The sequence below is a fragment of the Oncorhynchus keta genome, chromosome 18 (genome assembly GCF_023373465.1).
Source record: "Oncorhynchus keta strain PuntledgeMale-10-30-2019 chromosome 18, Oket_V2, whole genome shotgun sequence".
Lineage (NCBI taxonomy): Eukaryota > Metazoa > Chordata > Actinopteri > Salmoniformes > Salmonidae > Oncorhynchus > Oncorhynchus keta.
The window spans coordinates 5,996,138-6,011,467 of record NC_068438.1 but is presented as its reverse complement, the minus strand read 5'-3'; the positions used below and the strand labels follow the sequence as shown (position 1 = coordinate 6,011,467).

General features: G+C 46.3%; 1 protein-coding gene across 2 annotated transcripts in view; it reads left to right on the top strand.

The window, feature by feature from the left end:
- The window catches only part of LOC118396815 (protein phosphatase 1 regulatory subunit 37-like), a 52,635-nt gene extending 38,011 nt beyond the window's left edge, over positions 1 to 14,624 (top strand). For both annotated transcript variants that reach the window (XM_052467292.1, XM_052467293.1), the window contains exons 6-13: positions 1,718 to 1,868; positions 1,985 to 2,140; positions 2,428 to 2,540; positions 7,217 to 7,358; positions 7,540 to 7,706; positions 7,942 to 9,907; positions 10,049 to 10,147; positions 10,307 to 14,624. In XM_052467292.1, the coding sequence (XP_052323252.1) occupies positions 1,718 to 1,868; positions 1,985 to 2,140; positions 2,428 to 2,540; positions 7,217 to 7,358; positions 7,540 to 7,706; positions 7,942 to 9,907; positions 10,049 to 10,137 (2,784 nt within the window). In that variant the 3' untranslated portion in view covers positions 10,138 to 10,147; positions 10,307 to 14,624. The remainder of the gene's footprint in view (positions 1 to 1,717; positions 1,869 to 1,984; positions 2,141 to 2,427; positions 2,541 to 7,216; positions 7,359 to 7,539; positions 7,707 to 7,941; positions 9,908 to 10,048; positions 10,148 to 10,306) is intronic.
- Positions 14,625 to 15,330: the final 706 nt, after the last annotated feature.

Here is a 15,330-nt window from a genome sequence, read left to right as displayed (position 1 = left end):
GAGGTCTTGACCTCTGGGCAGGGGGGGGGGTTGTTGTGCGATGAATCAATGGCAAAATAGTGGATGTGATGCGTGATGTTGTCAGATATCGTCCAATGAAGTGCTTACTTGCAGGTTACTTCCAGACAATGCAAACAAAGATGAGAAGAAATAAAATAGGAACATAAAGTAAATGGCTCAGTAGAATAGAATACATTTTATGGCATAAGTATAGTACAGGAAGGCACCATTTTATAGTCCAATATTTAGACTTTTGGGGATTACGGGTCAGGTGTTTAAATTCTGCAGTATTTAGCCATCATAATATGCAAGTGATGGGTGTTTTTTTAAAGGACAATGAGTAGAATCCAGCAGCATGTTTAGGGTATTGAATGCATTTCGATCAACTGGATTTGCAACGTAGCCTGTCCCCCGTTTCATTAACACTAAACCCACGTGGGTTTAGAAAGACATCTCCCCTGGGTATGTGTGAGGATGAGACATGCCTGCGGTCTCCACTGAAGCACCCCCTGGGGCTGCAATCGGGCGCTCGGGCATGCAGGAGGTTTAGTGTACGTACACAAGTGTGCTTTTTGGCTTGTGTGTTTGTGTAGCAGATATGTGAAACTCAGTCCTCAGCGCCATGCGCAGTTAAAAGGTCTTTTTCAATAGCGTGATGGGTAGAGATGCTTCAGGAGGGAGGTCATGTGTTTGCAAGGCAGAGGTCCTGAGTTCCGAGGCCTCTTTGAGCCATATCACGGGGAAGCAGTGCTCTCCAAGCAAACCGCTTGACGTACGATACATTCCTGGTTGTGTGTACAGGTGTGTCTGGATATATGGCTATGCATCATCACTAGGCTGGGCGTAGCATGTATTTGTTAGAGAATGTCTCTTTCCAGTGACAGCAAGGTGTAATGCTCTTAACTGGCGCTGTGACGTGGGTCATCACTATCAGAGCTCCGATTACAGATTACGGGAAGTTCCTGGATTATGGAAGAGAGGTCAGGTCACAGTTAAACCCGTGGGGGGGTGTTGTTCCCATTCCCAGGGATGCTGGGAAGATTATCCAATATATTTTCCAAAGACATCCTCTGTACAAGTCTGTTTGTGAGCACATGGGTGTTCAGATATAATCATTTGGTGGGCACTTATAATTGTCCTATTTCACAAATGTGTATTATGTGCAAATTTGAATTTTTTTTTTTTGTTTTTGCATATCCCAACTCTCTCTGAGACACCCTTGGAGAATGGGGTCGCGGCCGGGGTCACGGCCAGTGCCCCTGGAGGGCACATTGACATATTTTTTCCCACCATGTCATCTCGGGGAGTCGAACTAGCAACCTTTTGTTTACTGGCCCAATGCGCAAACCGCTAGACTACCTGCCGTCCATATTAGCCACAGCTGACAGTACGTGGGCTGCAGATCGCAGGCCTCCCGAAGGCACAAGCAAAACTGTGTCTGCCGTTATGGGTTTGTATGTCTACATGGAGGAGACCATGTTTTTTTTCTCTACCTTTTTGATTGTAAGAAGAATGTGCCAGTGACTCATGACGACGTGGGTATGAGATCTAGAGAATGAGGCTCCTTTCTTTGCACTCACAATTCATACAAATAAAGTGGTTTTAGGCTGGGTATCTGTAAAGCACTTTGACAACTGCGGATGTGAAAAGGGATTTATGAAATACGTTTAATTAGAAATTTGATTTAAACATGACTGCATGTGTTTTCTGCCCCCAGACGAGCTCTCTGCAGTACCTGGACGCCCGCAACACACCCCTGCTGGATCACTCTGCCCCGTTTGTGGCACGGGCGCTCCGCATCAGCGGCAGTCTTGCTGTGCTGCACCTAGAGAACGCCGGGCTCTCTGGACGACCACTGATGCTTCTGGGTAACGCTGCGGGAAGATGGGAGGCAGGGCGTCATCACTGTGTTAACCGAGAAGTTTTCCTCATCCTTCACTCATTTGCCTCTCCTTCCCTCTCTCTCATCTCTCCCTCTCTCCAGCCACGGCTCTGAAGATGAACATGAACCTACGGGAGCTGTACTTGGCTGATAACAAGCTGAACGGCCTGCAGGACTCTGCACAGCTGGGCAACCTGCTCAAGTTCAACTGCAACATCCAGATACTGGACCTCCGCAACAACCACATACTGGACTCTGGTAGGGATACAGCTCACTGCTATCATCTCGCTCTCTCTCTCACCTTCTCTATCACGTCATGACAACCTCATAAACCAGTGTTGAGTTTTCCGTCTTGCAGTCCAAAATACAAAATTAGTGCCTCTCCGTCACTTGTTTCCTTGTAACAAATAATCTGGACACGTTTTAAAGAACGGAAGAACCTCATTCTCTAACCACAAATGTCATTTGAATCACAAACTAACCCCACTCTCAAGCCATTACCCCTAACCTCTTTCTCTCTACCTCTCCCTCTGTGTGGTGTGCAGGTCTGGCCTACGTCTGTGAAGGCCTGAAGGAACAGAGGAAAGGCCTGGTCACTCTGGTGCTCTGGAACAACCAGCTAACACACAACGGCATGGGCTACCTCGCAGCTGCACTGGTAAACACACACGCCACAAAATGAGATGCAGCCATGGGGTTGAGGAAACTGTGGTTTGCGTGTGCTCCCTGGACTCTGCTGATTTAAGCAGTCCTGTGTTTTTGTGTCTGGAGCCTACCTCACATCTCTCCCACAGAAACTATGTATAAAACAGACAATGAATCCCTATGGGTTCCCTGTGGAACAATAGACATGCGTTGGCAGTTACATTGGACACCATTCTGAACATGAGGTTCATAACACTGCAGGTTGTACAGTTAATTGAACTCGCTCTGAAGAATCCCACTCCTATGGCTAATGTGACTGATGTCAAGTTTTACTTCCAGTGATATCAGCAGCTGTGCAATGTAACTCCTTGGTGTGTCCTTTCCCTCCCACTGCTATCTCCCCCTTCCCAGCCTGTCTCGGCTCGTCCTATCAGGACAGAGAAGCTGGGTACAGGCCATTATCACTGATCCGGTTGCCAGGAGAACTGGGCCTAGCTTTGAAGGCCCAGTGCAGTCAACATTCCAAGATCAAAACGGCTGCACTCGGCCTGTCTTTTAGCACTGGGCCTTTTTTAGTTAAGCATGGTGGTGACGTCTATATATCCGGGCCTGTCGGTCAGTGGGAGGGTGGTTCATGCACATAGTAGTGGTGCTCCCAACAGTCCTTTTATCCTTGACATAGAGAATGATACTGTTTTGACCGCGTGGAGGACTTAGTCAGCAGGCCTGAGGGAAAGTGTTTTTAGGGCGGGGTGGATGATATTCTGAATATACTGTATATCACCCAACTAGAATGAAGTCTAGTCGGACCCCCAGGTGGACAGGTTTGGTACGACTGATACTTACTTGTCATATCAAAATACAGAAATGAAATCGCAGCAGCTGCTCTTCAAGAACTGAGGAACCTAGAATGATGTCCCTTTTTAGATGTCCCTTTGTCGGGACGTTGAGGGGTGTCTGGAATACTGAGGCCTTCTGGGAATGTTGGCACATAGACACGAGATTCCGGGTCTTCAGAGAGTCCTGTCGGCTAGCGTTCCCATCACGGACTGGATCTAGTGGTGCAGAACACACGCTCTGGACATTCATCTAACGCTCATGCACGAGATCCCATGACTGACTCCGATACACTCTCATAATGGGATAGACATGTACATATAGGCACCACGTACAATACATTTGTTTTTTATATATATATATATATATATATATATATATATATCAGTCAAAACTTTTATTTTGACTATTTTCTACATTGTAGAATAATAGTGAAGACCTCAAAACTATGAAATAACACATATGGAATCATGTAGTAACCAAAGAAGTGTTTAAAAAAATCTGAATATTTTATGTAACCACCCTTTGCCTTGATGATAGCTTTGCACATTCTTGGCATTCTCTCAATCAGCTTCATGAGGTAGTCACCTGGAATACATTTCAATTAACAGGTATGCCTTGTTAAAAGTAAATTAGTGGAATTTCTTTCCTCAATTACATTTACATTTAAGTCATTTAGCAGACGCTCTTATCCAGAGCGACTTACAAATTGGTGCATTCACCTTATGACATCGAGTGGAACAGCCACTTTACAATAGTGCATCTAAATCTTTTAAGGGGGGGGTGAGAAGGATTACTTTATCCTATCCTAGGTATTCCTTAAAGAGGTGGGGTTTCAGGTGTCTCCGGAAGGTGGTGATTGACTCCGCTGTCCTGGCGTCGTGAGGGAGTTTGTTCCACCATTGCGGGGCCAGAGCAGCGAACAGTTTTGACTGGGCTGAGCGGGAACTGTACTTCCTCAGTGGTAGGGAGGCCAGCAGGCCAGAGGTGGATGAGGCAAGCACCATGGTCTTGTAGCGGATGCGAGCTTCAACTGGAAGCCAGTGGAGAGAGCGGAGGAGCGGGGTGACGTGAGAGAACTTGGGAAGGTTGAACACCAGACGGGCTGCGGCGTTCTGGATGAGTTGTAGGGGTTTAATGGCACAGGCAGGGAGCCCAGCCAACAGCGAGTTGCAGTAATCCAGACGGGAGATGACAAGTGCCTGGATTAGGACCTGCGCCGCTTCAATGTGTTTGAGCCAATCAGTTGTGTTGTGACAAGGTAGTGGTGGTATACATAAGATAGCCCTATTTGGTAAAAGACTAAGTCCATATTATGGCAAGAAAAGAGAAATGACAGTCCATTATTTTAAGACATGAAGGTCAGTCAATTCGGAATATGTCAAGAACTTCAAGTGTAGCCACAAAAACCATCAAGCGCTCTCATGAGGACCGCCACAGGAAAGGAAGACTCAGACTTACTTCTACTGCAGAGGATAAGTTCATTGGAGTTACTAGCCTTAGAAATTGCAGCCCATATAAATGTATCACAGGGTTCAAGAAACAGACTGATCTCAACATCAACTGTTCAGAGGAGACTGCTTGAATCAGGCCTTCATGGTCGAATTGCTGCAAAGAAACCACTACTAAAGTACACCAATAAGAAGAAGAGTCTGGCTTGGGCCAAGAAACATGAGCAATTGACATTAGACCAGTGGAAATCTATCCTTAGGTCTGATGAATCCAAATTTGAGCATTTTGGTTCCAACCGCCGTCTTTGTGAGACGCAGAGAGTAGTTGAACGTTCCCACTGTGAGGCATAGAGGAGATGGTGTGGGGTTGCTTTGCTGGTGACACTGTCTGTGATTTATTTACAGCATTCTGCAGCGATACGCCATCCTGTCTGGTTTGGGCTTAGTGGGACTATCATTTGTTTTTCAACAGGACAATGACCCAACACACCTCCAGGCTGTGTAAGGGCTATTTGACCAAGATGGAGAGTGATGGAGTGCTGCCTCAGATGACCTGGCCTCCGCAATCACCTGACCTCAACCCAATTGAGATGGTTTGGGATGAGTTGGGCTGCAGAGTGAAGGAAAAGCAGCCAACAAGTGCTCAGCATATGTGGGAACTCCTTCAAGAATTTTGGAAAATAATTGCAGGTGAAGCTGGTTGAGAGAATGCCAAGAGTGTGCAAAGCTGATAAGGCAAAGGGTGGCTACTTTGAAGAATCTAACATTTAAAATATATTTTTATTTGTTTAGCACTTTTTTGGTTATTCCGTGATTCCGTAATGTTGATGTCTTCACTATTATTCTACATTGTAGAAAATAGTAAAAAATAATAAAACCCTTGAATGAGTGGGTGTCCAAACTTTTGACTGGTACTGTGTATATATACATACACACATACAGTGCCTTCGAAAAGTATTCAGACCACTCAACTTTTTCCACATTTTGTTACATTACAGCCTTATTCTGAAATTAAATAGTTTTTTCCCCCCTCAATCTACACGCAATACCCCATAATTACAAAAGAAAAACAGATTTGGTGAAATATTTGCTATTTCATGAAAAATATTCAACTGAAATATTACATTTACGTAAGTATTCAGACCCTTTACTCAGTACTTTGTCTTGGCTGTGTGCTTAGGGTCGTTGTCCTGTTTGAAGGTGAACCTTCGCCCCAGTCTGATGTCCCGAGCGGTTTGGAGCAGGTTTTCATCAAGGATCTCTGTGCTTTGCTCCGTTCATCTTCCCTCGATCCTAACTAGTCTCCCAGTCCCTGCCCTTGAAAAACATTCCCATAGCATGATGCTGTTACCACTATGCTTCACCGTGGGGATGTTGCCAGGTTTCCTCCAGACGTGACGCTTGGCATTCAGGCAAAAGAGTTTGTTCTTGATTTCATCAGACCAGAGAATCTTGTTTCTCATGGTCTCAGAGTCCTTTAGGTGCCTTTTGGCAAACTCCAAGCAGGCTGTCGTGTGCCTTTTAATGAGGAGTGGATTCCTTCTGGCCACTCTACCATAAAGGCCTGATTGGTGAGTGCTGCAGAGATGGAAGACTCTTCCAGAAGGACAACCATCTCCACAGAGGAACTCTGGAGCCATGTCAGACTGACCATTGGGTTCTTGGTCACCTCCCTGACCAAGGCCGTTCTCCCGCGATTGCTCAGTTTGGATGGTCAGGTCTTGGTGGTTCCAATCTTCTTCCATTTAAGAAAGATGAAGGCCACTGTGTTCTTGGGGACCTTAAATGCTGCAAAATGTATTTTGTGGTACCCTTCCCCAGATCTGTGCCTCAACACAATCCTGTCTCGGAGCTCTACGGACAATTCCTTCAACCTCGTGACTTGGTTTTTGCTCTGAAATGAACTGTCAACTGAGGGACCTTATAGACAGGTGTGTGCCTTTCCAAATCATGTCCAATCAATTGAATTTACCACAGGTGGACTCCAAGTTGTAGAAACATCTCAAGGATGATCAATGGAAAAAGGATGCACCTGAGCTCAATTTCGTGTCTCATAGCAAAGGGTCTGAATACTTATGTAAATAAGGTATTTCTGTCCTTTTTTTTTATTTTTATACATTTGCAAAAAAAAATAGCTTTATCATAATGGGGTATTGTATGTAGATAGATATTTGTTTTTATTCAATACATTTTAGAAAATTGGCTGTAACGTAACAAAATGTGGAAACGGGAAGGGTTTTGAATTCTTTCCGACTGCGCTGTGTACACATACATTTTCAAGGTGATGGATACAGCCCTCTGTTTGTAGTGTGTTGTACTTTGCATCATACGTCACAGTATATTTGCTACCCCCTATCCCATGCTATGTGTAAAATCTGTTCCTCTCTCTCTCCCTCTTTAGCCCTGTACCCAGAGTTTGGAGACCCTAAATCTGGGCCATAACTCTGTGGGGAACGAGGGGGTCCACAAGCTGAAGGACAGTCTGATCGCCAACCGCTCGGTGCTCCGGCTGGGCCTGGCGTCCACCAAGCTGTCTTGCGAGGGTGTGTGGGTGTCCTTATTTAGCTATTTACAGCTATTTAAAATAAAAACCCTCATTGTCTATGTAAACGGAGCTGTTAGTGTGTGAAAGGGCATTGAGCTGAGCCCTGTACCACCACCTCTCCCCCTGTACCACCACCTCTCCCCCTGTACCACCACCTCTCCCCCTGTACTGTATGTCAGGTGCCGTGGCGGTGGCTGAGTTCATCGCCGAGAGCCCCCGGCTGCTGCGTCTGGACCTGAGGGAGAACGAGATCAAGACGGGGGGCCTCATGGCCCTCTCCCTGGCCCTCAAAGTCAACACCTCCCTCCTACGCCTCGACCTGGACCGAGAACCCAAGAAAGAGACTGTGAGAGAGAGGGGGGAAATGGGGAAAGGGAGATGTACAGAGAGAAGTGGGGACTGTATGCAAGTTGTCCTTTGTAATACATTGTCAAGATGAGTTGTGTTGTCCAAGAGGGAAAAAATTGTCAAATTAATTTGTAGGGAAGGGGGGAGTAGGGTTGGAGTAGACAGGGAACATCAATATAGAAAGCCCTGATCTCACCTAGTTCTCATTCCTCTGTTTTCCTTCTGCCTCCCAGGTGAAGAGCTTCATCGATACGCAGCGTTCCCTGCTGGCTGAGATCCAGAACGGCTGCAAGCGGAACTTCATCCTAGCCAAGGAGAAGGAGGAGACCGAGCAGCAGATGCATTCGGCCTCCATGGCCGAGATCGCCACCGAGGACAGAACCATAGAGGAAGACGGAGCTGATTCCGGCGAGCTTGTTGATAACGATGGGAAAGACAGTGAGTGTGAGGGAGGAGAGGAAGGAGTGAAAGACACTGAGCGCCTGACTGAAAGCCAATTGGCAGTGAGCTCTGAGGGAGTGGTGTTGCCTTTGCTTTTGGAGTCCGACTCGGACACGGACGAAGAAGAGGATGAAGAGGTGGTTCTCTCTAAAGCTCCCTCCGTCTCCCCCGCCCCCAAACACACTGGTCCTTCACTCCGGGCGGTGACAACTCAACACCCCCTCAATGCCTCACAGACACCCCCCGTCCCCTCTGCCTCACCTGCTACGGGGTCTGTCATTTCAGGGATCACCGTCACAGAGTCCACGGGGGCCCCCGGTACACCCCCCTCTCCGGGCCGCTGTATCTCTGTGTCGAGCCCCGGGAGGGGCCACAAGATCTTCATGGTGACCAGAGTAGAGAGCCCATCTGACCAACAGCAGTTCCAGGTCCTGGGGAAGATTGGCCTGACCAAGCCCCAGGTCTCCAAAGAGTCGGTGGTGTCACTAGTGAAGGAAACCACACAGCAACCACATCCTGGTTCACAACCCCCACAGGAGGAGGTGAGAACACAACCCCAGGCCGCGCCCACACCACTGACACAGGAGCTGGTCCAGAGTTCAGAGGACTCACAGACAGTCAACCCTAAACCGATGGAGCAGAGTCCTGTTGCGCCAGAGCAACCCCCTTCAAAGGAGACCGTAGTAGAGACTCCTAATGACCCGTCGGAGACGCTAGAACTACCATCCAACCTCCTAACCCAGCCCGCTGAGGAAGAAGTGGAGGGCGTTCTAGACAGTTCTCAACCTGTATTGAGCCCGTTAACAGCAGCCCAGACATCACACTCACCCTCCCTTCCTACAGAAATAGCAGCAGCAACACTAGCATCACCCCAACAGACAGAGCAGATGGTAGAGACAACTACAGAGCCCCGGCTAGAACAGTCTGCTGTTGAGCAGCAGTCCACTGAAGCTGCGCTGGAATGGGAGGAGGGGGAGGAGGTGGTTGTGGAAAAGGAGGAGAGTCAGGACCCAGTAGAAGAGACACTTTGTGAACAGGCGGAGTCTCAAACCGACACAGAGCAGGAAGATGACATGCAGTCAGAACGGCTTCCACAGCAGGACCAGAGTCCGGAACAGGCTCGTGACACAGTTCAGCTACCGTTAGCGCCGCAACCGTTAGCACCTCAGCTAGCTACACAGACTAACACGACGCCCCTGGGGAGTCTGCTTCTAACAGCACCGCTCCAGTCACAGCCTGAAACAGTGCAGCCAGACTCTGAGCTTCTGCCCCCACAACAGGAACCGGCAGAGACACTTCCACAGGCACAGCGACAGGTGGCGCCAGAGAGTCCGCCAGAGCAGGGAGCAACGGAGAGTGTAGCAGAAGCAGAAACTGAACAAGAACTGTATCTGTGGGAGGAACAGCAGCAACTAGCACAACAGGCACTTCCTGTGCAGGTGGAACTGCAACAACAACATCCTGTTCTAGAGGAACTACAGAAGCAGCAGCTTCAACCAGAGGGGCAATCACAGACCACTCTTCCCGCTGAGCCCTCGCCTGTTCCAGCCGAGACAGACACTTCCCTGGAGGTGGAGGGCCGGAGCTCCCCTCCGAAGGCAGAGGAGTCCCCAGACGAGAGCTCCACGGACGAGGTGGAGAGCGTGGAGGAGGTGGTGGGCTCGGCCCTTCCCAACGGCCTGAAGCCAGAGTTTGCCCTTCACCTGCTGGACCCCGAGGGCCCCAAGCCTGGGCCTGGCAGCTGTGTGATGGAGCACGGTGAGTCACAGGCTCTGAGGGAACACCCTGACTGTAGTGGGACAACGGGTGTGACCGACACATGCATACGGTATCCACGTGGTACACTCGCAGACACGTACACAGTCTGACAGAACGTGTGTGTGTGTGTGTATTTTGCAGTGAGTGTCACAGCAGAGCTGAGCTGTGGTCAGGACCTGGAGGAGCTGTTGCTGGAGGCCAGCCTGGAGACTGGGAGAGACGCACCATAGCTGTGTCATGGTACACCTACACTTACTAAATCTCCTGGATCTCTTTACAATGTACAGTCAACACACGTTAGACACGTTTGTGGTAACACACCCCAAAAATAGATTGGCCGATCTATATCAAGTAATGCAATGTGTGCTCTAATGTCGGTCTTATCTGTTTGTTCTGCAGTGGTTCTGTAGGAGAGAGGAACACAGGACTCGTCTCTGTCTCGGTGACTCTGCTTGTTGCTCCTCCGATTTTGTTGTCGTTACCACGAACTCCTCACCACCCCCTCTCTATGAAAACAGAGGACCAGTTGTCATCTAAGTAAAAAGAAAAAAAGACCCAAAACAATAATCATTGAGCTTCGTCACAGCATATAAGGAATTCACTTCAACTGAAACGCGCGCACACTGTAATTGTAAAGAAAGTTTAACAAAATAAACAAGAATGGACACTAAGAAAATCACACTAACCTTTTGCCTGTCACTACATTCCGTCAATCAGGAAACCACGCTCATGCTGGGGGGGAGAGAGAGAGAGAGGGACGGAGGGGGTTTATCACTGCGCTAACCAAAGACACAGGACACACTCTGCTCACCCCCAGCTCCACCCTGACGTGTGTTCTTCATAGTGTCGTGGGTTTGCACACTGACACAAAACCATACTATTGCCCTCTGCTGGACGAAAGAGTGTGCACAGCTGTGTGGGACTCCGACAAAAGGACCCACTGGCTTTGTGTGTCATTCTCTGACAATGACAGTGGGGCACAGATGGTTTTATAACCAAGGAATGTGTGTGTTACAGTTTTATCTGCCCCCCACCACCACCTCGTAAGGGATCTCTGCCAAAGTGATCGCTTTCTTTTCTGTTCCTTCCCCTCCGTTGGCTTTGGCCCCCTCAGGAATCGTCCCCTCCAGTGTCTCTCCAGCAACGCCCTGGGAACACCCAAACCATCTGTCATCTGCCAAAAGCACACGGTCTCAGTCACAAATTATGTTGGGTTTCCTTTAAGAATCAGATAGCGGAGTTACTCCAATCTAAAGCTTTCTGGAAACCTCTGTAAATGTTGGAAAACAAAATGTCTGCCTTGACGGAGTAATGCCGTTCATTACGGAGGAAGTCTACCCTTTTTTCTCTCTCGACTGGACAGTTATCAGACGTTCTTTTCCAGGTGGATTTTTTTTTTTTGGTCTCCGACCAGAGTGATTTAAATGTAGTGTGACACTCAATAGGAGTATAAATAAAAAGCAGGTCTGACCGTCTCTCTCCTTCAAGTTCTCCCTCTTTCTTTTGTATTTTGCAGGTACAACACTGTGCCATCTCATTTCCCAACTCAACACAGGATAAATGTTGCCTTCGACTCGACTAGGTTTAATTCCATCTCTTTTTGTTTTGCTGCTTGGAGAAATCAGTCGTTTTGTATTTATTTTATAGTTGTATGAGCCTTTTCTTCGTGTGATTTATTTTTCTCCCCTTCTCTTCCTCGTTTTATTAGTTATTTTCTGTGGGGTTTGCTTTTAAAGATTTCCCCATTTTGGTGTATATTTCAGATTCAAATTAGAGCAATTATTATGTTGAGTTTCTTTTTTTGGGGGGGTAGATAAGAATATGCTGGGTGGCAGTATCAACGGATATGGCAATAAGGAGGGGGGGGGAGTGCAGTTATGAAAATGAACGTTTTCCTAAGGAGGAGCTACGTGAGGGATGGTTTACTGAGAGACTTCCTGTGCTGACTGAGAGACTTCCTGTGTTGAAACTTGACATCTTAAATACCACTGTGCTAAGGCCACCTAGGAGCGCTGGGGATATTGGTGTTTTCCTTGTAGGCCAGGAGGACATTGATATGAACACAAACAGGTGGGTAAAAGTTTTGAGTGAACACAGGGGTACCTCTGTCTTATACCATCTTGGGACATATGTGAGCCTGAATGCCCACCACTGTGAACCTATGGGCCAGGTACCAACGGCCCTATTCAACCGGTATCTAGAAGGTTCCAGGGTAAGGCAAAAAAAGGTGCTTTCTTACAGTGCAAGAAGAAGACGGGTTTGTCTCAGCTGCGGGATCCTCTGTATATAGGTTTTGGTTGAATAGAGCCCCTTGTCTCAATCCCACTGTTCTGTCTCCCCTGGTCAACCAGGTTGTTTCTCAGCCCAGTTAATCATGTCTGTGCTGCCCCTGCTGTTTGTAATTCTTTCATTTTTAGTCATTTTTAATTATTTGTTAAATTAATCGAAATGTGCTGGTAATCACATATGTATGGCAAATCACATTTGTTCCTCTCTCAAATAAATGCATGTACTTACTAATGAAGTGACGGAGTGTTTCACTGGAAATACTCTCTTTGGGAACTGCATTGGATGTTCTGCGTGGAAATGATTTGGAATTTTCGGAAAATATTTAATTTGACGGACCATCATATTTAGGACAAAGTACTGTAGGTCTGAAAGTCTATTTTGCACTGCTATTCTGCTGGTTAGTACCATCCCATCAACAAGCAAGTTAAATGCTGCTAGTGTTTCCATGTTTCTCTTCTTTTTTTTTCTTTTGTATGTTTAAGCAAATTAGCCAATGGCCATATTCCAGTTATTCAGATGTAGAGAAGAAGAATTTATTGGTCAAGGTGACATGGACCTAAAATGGCTTTCTATACGAGGAAGGAAATGGTATGGCTTTAACTGACAATGTCACAGCACATCAGTTTTAGAGACTCAAGTTTTTTTTTTTTTTTTAAAGGTCTTTGTAGGAGGCCTTTGGTAGTGTTTCATAAGCCTGCTGGTAGTGTTTCATAAGCCTGCTGGTAGTGTTTCATAAGCCTGCTCCAAGAGTGTTCTAACCCACATTTTAACCAATTCTGGAGCTTTGAGACATTAGAACCAGACTAGAGAGAGGAAGGAAGGCAGGCAGGGATGGATGGAGTGAGAGACTGCCTATGCAAAATGACTATCACCTTTGTTGGTATCAGGTTGGTGTGATGATCTCTGGTGCGTCAGAGATATGGAATAAGAATACTGTGTATCTCAATGGTTGTTGTCCTGTCGTCTTTCGTTCGGATGGGATGTGACCTGGTCTGAGTTGTATTAGGCAAGGTGATACTGCTTTGTATTGAAGGAATTAAGAGGCTTAATGTAAGAGGGTACCATGTTACCTGTCCGAGATCTAAAAGACAAAAGTAGTAATCCACTTCACACAGAATCCACAGACATGATGTGGGACTACAAATAACAGTAGTGGAAATCTGATTTGCATACCAGGTCCAAGGCCCAGTACAAGAGCTGACCGATAGCTTGGCCAGACTAGTGACCCCTCTTTCAAGAGAGGTATTGAGAGAACAGGATCTGTTTGATGCTTGCCATTGTTTTATCTAATTTCAATGTATTCTATGGATTTCTATCATATATTTTCTCCCTTTTTTTGCCAATAGGACATGTGTACTGATATAGAGATGGTTCTTTAAAAAAAAAAAAACATTTAGACCACTCGGATCAGCGATCGTGTCCTACTATGACGTGGCATACTTGAAGTATGAAGTGGCATCTTGGCCAGATTTCTTGGGATGGCATGGCTCAATCTGAACTTTCCAAAAATGTGACCAAACTTTAAGATGGGACGTTGAGGGGTGAGGCGGTTCACCGCCCCCCTCAGAGACAGGCTCATGGGGCGTGGGGGATTGTGTGTGTGTGTGTGTGGCGGGGGGTAATTTTTTTTTTTTTTCATTACTAATCTGGTTCTGAAGGAATTCCAGCCAATACTAATCCAACCCCCCCGAGCTGCTTATATGAAGAAAGATCATGAGAAAGAGGAGAGGAGAGGGGGCTAGAGAAAGCCTTAAACATAAACTTCATAAGCGAAACTCAGCATCTCCAAAGCTCCCTGAATTACAGAGGGTAAAAATACATTTAAGGACCATTCTCCTTCTGTACAGTAGACACGTGTGATCTGGATTGGATAGAGAGACTAAGGGCAGGACCTTCTGGAATAAATTTAACTCAACACCCATGCGAACATTAACATGTAATAGCTCTTTTTCCTTCATGTTTCTTCCCTTCCCTACTGTATCTATGCAAGTATTTATTTTGTTCTACTTTTCCCCAGCCCAAACTGCCACCCATGAAAAGGCTTACCACAAGGAAAGCAACACTGAAAACGAATTAAAAGTGACCTTCAGTTCTAAGTCTGCTTTTCTCAGCTTCCCCGTTCACCTTTTCATTTCAGTAAACTTAGAAGTAGTGCAGTGGGTTTCTGCTCTCAGTACACCTCACCTGAAATACATTAGTGTTGTCTTTAGAGTACAGGCAGACTTATGAGGTAGAATCATATAAGCAATGATATTGTGCAATATTGTGACCTGTGGTGTTTTTGTAGATTCACCTACATCTCATAATGTGTTCTTCTAAACTATCTATGAAGGTACAATGTCTTGTTTTTGTTTATTTGGGTTCAAGTTTTACTGCATTTATGGATTTTGTGTATAATCTTGGTTGAAATAAAGGGTTTCCTAATTTCTCATGTCTCTTGGTTTCATGTTTGTTGCCTTGCCTTTTGAGCTAGGATCTTATACACGTCTCCAAACTATAGGGGACCGAGCCTCCATGCTGCCTTGCCCCTCGCCTATGGAATGCTCTCCCTGACCATCCGAGAGCCACTCCATCCATGAGAACTTAAAAGGGCCTTAAAAACCTACTTCTACAGACTGTCATTTTCATAGCCTAGATTGCTTGCCCACTGTTGTTATTATTGTATATTGCATCTATATTTATTTTCCCTGATTAGAGTTTCTGTAATGAAAAGCGTTATACTTATTTCAATGTATTCATTATATGTTCTGTATATGCCCCAGTTGTTGTGTTGATGAGTTGTGTAGCATTTGTAAGACCGAAACCCAATTGACCACCTGCACAGTGTCGACCGTGTCTCTCAGCTGTGTTTAGTACCAATTGTTGTGGTTGACGCTGCTGTAGTTTTCTGTCCCAGCACACTAAGTGAAACCGGAGGTCGGACAGAGGAGTGCCATAACAATAAGTCAACAATCTGGTGTCTAGTTGATCAACTCATGTGGTTGTCTTGGAAAGTTAAGGGTCAGCAGTGTTAGCTATTAACCTATTTGAGTGTCAGTGGACAGACCAATCTCATTCAGTCTCATGTGTCCCTTATGGCAATTGTTTCCATTTGGCAACCAGTGGTGTAAATACTTAAGTAAAAAAATACCTTA